The 7,121-nt window shown below is 45.5% G+C and overlaps 2 protein-coding genes across 2 annotated transcripts in view; one reads left to right on the forward strand and one right to left on the reverse strand.

Annotated features, from left to right (window-relative positions):
* Positions 1-1,096: 1,096 nt before the first annotated feature.
* Positions 1,097-7,121, reverse strand: part of LOC106818883 (39S ribosomal protein L18, mitochondrial-like) — a 15,224-nt gene continuing 9,199 nt past the window's right edge. The window contains exons 3-5 of the mRNA XM_014823553.1: positions 2,634-2,747; positions 1,445-1,589; positions 1,097-1,123 (exon numbers count right to left, since the gene is read on the reverse strand). Coding sequence (XP_014679039.1) covers positions 1,097-1,123; positions 1,445-1,589; positions 2,634-2,747 — 286 coding nt within the window. The remainder of the gene's footprint in view (positions 1,124-1,444; positions 1,590-2,633; positions 2,748-7,121) is intronic.
* The window catches only part of LOC106818884 (zinc finger C4H2 domain-containing protein-like), a 6,917-nt gene continuing 3,097 nt past the window's right edge, over positions 3,302-7,121 (forward strand). The window contains exons 1-3 of the mRNA XM_014823554.1: positions 3,302-3,365; positions 3,682-3,853; positions 5,172-5,344. Of these exons, the coding sequence (XP_014679040.1) occupies positions 3,310-3,365; positions 3,682-3,853; positions 5,172-5,344 (401 nt within the window). The 5' untranslated portion in view covers positions 3,302-3,309. The remainder of the gene's footprint in view (positions 3,366-3,681; positions 3,854-5,171; positions 5,345-7,121) is intronic.

A 7,121-nucleotide genomic window follows, 5' to 3' on the forward strand; every position in this document is an offset into this window, starting at 1 on the left:
TCGGGCGGAACCGTCGCGGCGAGGCGGCCGACGTCCTTCCTGTCTTGCGGCGGAGAGAGAGAGGGGGCGAGGACACAACTGCGGCGACGCACACCTGCCTCTCCGCTCTTCACCTGTCTATCGATTGCAAGAGGAAGCCTACAGCGTGTCGCGAGGCGACAGTCTGACGCATGCGCGCGCGGGTGCACCCGTCAGCTGCCCGTGCGCACCGGTTCAGCATCGTAGGTAGCCCCCCCACCGTATGGAAAACGTCCCCCCCCGTACATCGCACATGGGCAATATAGGTTAAATCCCCACGCGCATGCCTAATGCGTCCTGCTAGACACACCCACGCATCCTATCAGGGCTTAATTATGACAACGGACGTTTTGTCATTATTAACGCCTGATCACATGTAATGCAGAAGGGGGCCTTTGCTATAGGGACATGTCTAACCGTTTTTTTCCCCAGGTAAATTCCATTTTTTTCTGTAATTTTTAAAATGGTTTTTTACTTCTCCAGTCAAATCGTAAGCGTGTACGACGCGTGGAATCGAAATTGCTGCCTTGTCTTGTCTTGTCTGAGACTGTTCTAATCATAGAAATAGATAGACAACAGTTGTCTATCTATTAATTCTATGGTACTAATCGTCTAGCTGGTGTGGCTATAAACGTACAGGTCATCATATATTGCTTTGATGACCCAATTTTTTATGCTGCTTGATAGAAGCAGAAAGCAACTGGGTTGTGCGTGATCCCGTGTGTAGCCAGAGAGCGGAGAGTAGGGCGCGTGTGAGTCGTGACAATCAGAGCCGTATATATATATAGATCTCTATATACGGCTCTGATGACAATGAGCGCGCATGTATGCATGTATGCAGTGTATTTGTGGGTAAACAGACCGCACGACGCCAGGCTGACAGCCATAGAAATAATATAGATAACCATCTATAGTCTATCTATATCATTTCTATGCTGACAGTACATGTACACGAATGGAAACCAAATTAAATAATTATATTTACAGCGTGAACTAATGATATCACATGTTATTTTACGGACGTATCGCGTTAGATTTGGCTGATAGCAATTACGAAAATCCTAGTTCCTGTTTTGTTCTAAAAAAGAGCCAGCCTAGATCTTTCCTGAGGCAGACCGGAGAGTCTCAAAACTCACAACTCATAAACAAGCATAAAACATGAAAAACTCCGAAAAGCAATTTTCCTTTCACAATTTTCACGCGACAAATACGTGTGGAAACAAAGAATACGACACAGTCACCTGCTCACACATTCACTTGANAAACAAACATACACACATCAACAGATCTAGATGCACGCATGCATACACGTATATATGTATGTACATGTACATGCACGCACGCACGCACGCACACGCACACTCACACGCACACGCACACACACACACGAACACACACATGCACACGCACACGGACACACACACACACACACATGAACAGCAGACATACTCACTCGCTCCGTCTTGAACTGGTCTGCGTCGACAGTAAAGTCAAGTTGTACGATGCCTGCCTGCAGACAGCGCTGTGCGATGATGCTGCCTATGTTAGCGGCTGCAGCCACATCACTACCGCTGTAACAAACAAAACACCGTATCATGCCTTGGCCTGCTGCCGACCTTCCTAACGAATCACGGTGTGCTTCCCTGGTCACTGGACCCGGTTCAGATTGAGTATTCGCAATATGAGGAAACCCCACTTGCTCTTCCTGAAATTAGTTGATGATAATAATAATAATAATAATAATAATAATAATAATTAATAAATAAATAATAACAATAATAAAATCATCGATCGGTTACCGACAAGAGACAATGTATCAACCTCAACCAGGTGACCGGATTCCTCCACTCTTGCCTCTTGCCCTTCGATTTGCCAGATATCACACTGAGCTAGCATCAGCATCGGGTGACTCCCTGATAACAGCCCTAGGCACGGCCGAGCGGGGCAGCACAGCCGTGAACGTCCTACCTGTGTATTACGTGTGACGCTACCTGTGTATTACTTGTCACGCTACCTGTGTATTACGTGTGACGCTACCTGTGTATTACTTGTCACGCTACCTGTGTATTACGTGTGACGCTACCTGTGTATTACTTGTGACGCTACCTGTGTATTACGTGTCACGCTACCTGTGTATTACTTGTCACGCTACCTGTGTATTACGTGTGACGCTACCTGTGTATTACTTGTCACGCTACCTGTGTATTACGTGTCACGCTACCTGTGTATTACTTGTCATGCTACCTGTGTATTACGTGTGATGCTACCTGTGTATTACGTGTCACGCTACCTATGTATTACCTGTCATGCTACCTGTGTATTACGTGTCATGCTACCTGTGTATTACTTGTCATGCTACCTGTGTATTACCTGTCACGCTACCTGTGTATTACTAGTCATGCTACCTGTGTATTACTTGTGATGCTACCTGTGTATTACGTGTGATGCTACCTGTGTATTACGTGTGATGCTACCTGTGTATTACTTGTGATGCTACCTGTGTATTACGTGTGATGCTACCTGTGTATTACGTGTGATGCTACCTGTGTATTACTTGTGATGCTACCTGTGTATTACGTGTGATGCTACCTGTGTATTACGTGTGACGTTGTTACCTGTAGAGCTGATTCATGATGGCCGGCTCGCTGGTCGACGCCGTCACGACGACCCTGCCGCCGTAATGAACGACCTCAGCCGTCGTGCGGTGACTGTTTCGCTTGAATCGCAGCCTGCGCACAAATCAGCACGTCAGCGGCAGTTAGCTCGGTGTCCAGACTCCAGANTCGGCGGTCGGAGAACAACGCATCTTTTGCGCAACGCCATCTTGTACCCGGTCTCTCTGGATACAACCTGTGCACAAGCTGTTATTGTGAGATCTACACTAATTTGTGTTGATTAGCCGGCAAGTAGTGTACATCATTACATGTGTACTCAGTACTGTAGTCTGTACTGTCACTGTGACAGTCTGTGCAGTCATGCCGCGCGTTTTTGCAAACATTGCGCTCTGCATAGTATTCATAACTGAAGGAAGAGCACCCTTAAATAATGTACCTTTGCATGAATATTGTATGTGATTTCTAAACACTGTTCTCGTCACGCTTAAAAGCATATTGAGTTGCTATTTATGATGAACTTTGTCAAAGTATAAAATGGGCATGTCGCACAGCTGCCATAACGCTTGCCTCAGCGCCCTCTCTCGTCAAAATTATCAACAACCCAAAAATTCGCCAAAAATTCTTTCATTTCGATTCATCACGCCGGATGGCGCTAGATACTCATCAACAAAACAAGATGGCGGACGATACACTTGTAATGTTGAATAAATTGGAAAATATAAAAGAAATACGGTAAGTTTCGTAACTTGCCAAGTCAAACCTTATTTATTGTTAAAATAAGTTAGATTAAGAAAATTTGTTATCATCGTGTGAACAAATCAATTAATCAATGTGAATGTAAAGTCTATTAGGCCCATATGAATATGATATATTCTATAATCCTAAAAAAAGGACGGTACCGACTAAAATACCGTACGGACTACCGCCTACCGGTATTATAAAGTAATCCTTAGGCTTAGGACCTGAGCAGTGATCAATTGTTGAACCTGAGACTAAGTCGAAGTTCTTCGTGTGGTGCACTAGAGTTTGGAGAGCAATTTTATTGCAGGGGCAAAACGCTGCAGCTGGAGAAAGTGCGCTCGCGGCTGCGTGGAGAGCTGGAGGCGATCGAGAAGGAGGAGGCATACTTGAAGGAGTACAAGAATGAGATGGAGCTCCTGCTGCAGGAGAAAATGGCTCACGTCGAGGAGCTGAGACTCATCCACGCCGACATCAACCTGGTAAGGTCACGGTGAATCTCTTCTCTTGCTGCCCTAGTACAGCTCCTCCTCCGTTACTGCCTTTCTTCTCCTCTCTTCTCTTGCTGCCCTAGTACAGCTCCTCCTCCGTTATTATAGCCCAATATTCCTCTTTATTTACTGATCGACCTCCACCTCCATCTTCATCTCTTCTCTTTCTTTCTTATTTCTCGTCCAGCTTTAACCTATTAATGCCTAAAATCATGAGTATGCGTAGCAACACAAGTTTACCTTTGTTTTAACCGGATCACGAGTTATGCGAAAAAATGTATGCCGTTTAATGTTTTGTGTTATGTACAATGTTTAGGCAACATTTTTCTCCATTAATTTTCTTGAACCGGAAATGTCGATCTGCAGTCGCGATGAATAATATTTCCCTTTAGTCGCGCTGCCCCAATTTTTGCTGTCGTTCATAGGGAGACCGAATAGGCGCGCACCGCAACTGTAAACAGATGCCAAATACGTGCACAACTAAGCAAAAAGTCTCAAGCGAAGTGGCTAACCACAGCGTTAGGCAAGACTGATGTAAAAGTTTACCTGTTACTATGGCAACACTAATGCGATGGTTGTTTAAAAAGGAAACGTTTGTTGAGAAATTCCTTCTCAACAAACGTTTCCTGTTTAAACAACCACCGCATTAGTCAAAGTCAAAGGACAAGTCAAACGTTAGAGAATGCAAGGAATGTGGATTTTGAAAGCGAATTTCAGTTGTAATAGGAATCAATTCTTGGTTTTAAATCACGTTTATAATTTGAACTGATCAATCTAACTTTGCAAAATATCACCATGTGGCCTTCAATATACGAAATTTCATATTGCAATTATGAACACATCTAAATGCAAAACGTAAATGTAAAGATAACAGATACCCCTTACAATAAATAGAAAAAGCTTTCACAGCCTAGTGTAGGTTAGCTAAATATTATTATTATGACCTTCGCCAAGGGGTTGGCAGGAGGTTATGTTTTCACCGGCGTTTGTTGGTTTGTGGGTTTGTGCGTTTCTTTCTTTGTGTACAGCCTAACTAAAAATGTTCAGGACGGATTGTCATAAAATTTTCAGGATAGGTCAGAAATGGGCTAACTTAGAATTGATAAAGTCGATACTGTGAAATTAGCTTCGTATCGCCGGCATAAAGCCTACTATCCCCCACCCCACCCCATAACATCGTGTAGTTTTGCCGGACAGAGCATGTTAACGAAACCATGGCAACAGAGTTGCGACGCCCACGTGCTGCTCCAGGAACGGTGGAGCCGAACGTGACAACGGCCTCAACGACAAACAATGTGTGTGTCCGCAGATGGAGACGACCATCAAGAACTCTGAGGACGAGCGCGTCCGCTGGCTGGACACGGCCAAACACCTGTTCGACGAGTATCGCCCCCTGAAGGAGCAGGTCGACAACTTGCGCGCGATCGTCGGACTCAATGGACTCCCGGAGCTGGAGGGCGAAAGCGAGAAGTTGACGCCTGAGTGAGTTGCGCCGCAGGGGTTGGTGGGAATCAACAGCCGCAGGGGGGTGGTGGGAAATGAGACCTGCAAGGGATGGTGGAAAGCGAGAGCTGCAGGGGGTGTGTGAAGTGAGACCTGCAGGGGATGGTGGGAAGCAAGAGCCGCAGGGGGTGGTAGGAAGTGAGACCTGCGGGGGATGGTGGGAAGCGAGAGCCGCAGGGGAGGACCAAAGGTCAGACCTATAGGGATGGTGGGAAGCAGGAGCGGCAGGGAAGAATGTGCGGATAGGCCTGAAGGGGATGGTGGGAGGCAGGAGCGGCAGGGAAGAATGTGCGGATAGGCCTGAAGGGGAAATTGCAAGAGGAAGCCTGCAGCGTGTCGCGAGGCGACAGTCTGACGCATGCGCGCGCGGGTGCACCCGTCAGCTGCACGTGCGCACTTGTTCAGCATCGTAGGTAGCCCCCCCCGTATGGATAACGTCCCCCCCCGTACATCGCTCATGGGCAATATAGGTGAAATCCCCACGCGCATACCTAATGCGTCCTGCTAGACACACTCACGCATCCTATCAGGGGTTAATTATGACAACGGACGTTTTGTCATTATTAACGCCTGATCACATGTAATGCAGAAAGGGGCCTTTGCTATAAGGGCATGTCTAACCGTTTTTTTCCCCAGTACTACAGGTAAATTCCATTTTTTTCTGTAATTTCTGAAATGGTTTTTTACTTCTCCAGTAAAATCGTAAGCGTGTACGACGGGTGGAATCGAAATTGCTGCCTTGTCTTGTCTTGTCTGAGACTGTTCTAATCATAGAAATAGATAGACAACAGTTGTCTATCTATTAATTCTATGGTACTAATCGTCTAGCTGGTGTGGCTATAAACGTACAGGTCATCATGTATTGTTTTGATGACCCAATTTTTTATGCTGATTGATAGAAGCAGAAAGCAACTGGGTTGTGTGTGATCCCGTGTGTAGCCAGAGAGCGGAGAGTAGGGCGCGTGTGACAATCAGCAGAGCCGTATATATATATAGATCTCTATATACGGCTCTGATGACAATGAGAGCGCATGTATGCATGTATGCAGTGTATTTGTGGGTAAACAGACCGCACGACGCCAGGCTGACAGTCATAGAAATAATATAGATAACCATCTATAGTCTATCTATATTATTTCTATGCTGACAGTACATGTACACGAATGGAAACCAAATTGAATAATAATGTTTACAGCGTGAACTAATAATATCACATGTTATTTCACGGACGTATCGCGTTAGATTTGGCTGATAGCTTTTACGAAAATCCGAGTTCCTATTTTGTTCTAAAAAAGAACCAGCCTAGATCTTTCCTGAGGCAGACCGGAGAGTCTCAAAACTCACAACTCTACAAGCCTCCAGGCGAAAAGGTTCAAGCATAAAACATGAAAAACTCCGAAAAAAAATTTTCCTTTCACAATTTTCACGCGACAAATACGTGTGGAAACAAAGAGTACGACACAGTCCCCTGCTCACACATTCACTTGACACCTCTATGACAGCAGTGTTGTCGTGACCATTTGCATATGGCGGCGTTGACGCGAGGGTCCATTACCAACTCGAGCTCACATCAACAAGTCGTGTGTACATGAGTCTAAACGTTGAATGGATGGATGGATATACACGTGGTGACGCGCTATAGCTTGAAACTCGCGTTTGTTGTTTTTGTGTTTGCTAACGACAAAATTGTTAGCGCGCTCGATCAGGAAAGTGTGTGTGTGTGTGTGTGTGTGTGTGTGTGTGTGTGTGTGTGTGT

This window comes from Priapulus caudatus, unplaced genomic scaffold (assembly GCF_000485595.1).
Source record: "Priapulus caudatus unplaced genomic scaffold, Priapulus_caudatus-5.0.1 Scaffold2612, whole genome shotgun sequence".
Classification (NCBI taxonomy): Eukaryota; Metazoa; Priapulida; class Priapulimorpha; order Priapulimorphida; family Priapulidae; genus Priapulus; species Priapulus caudatus.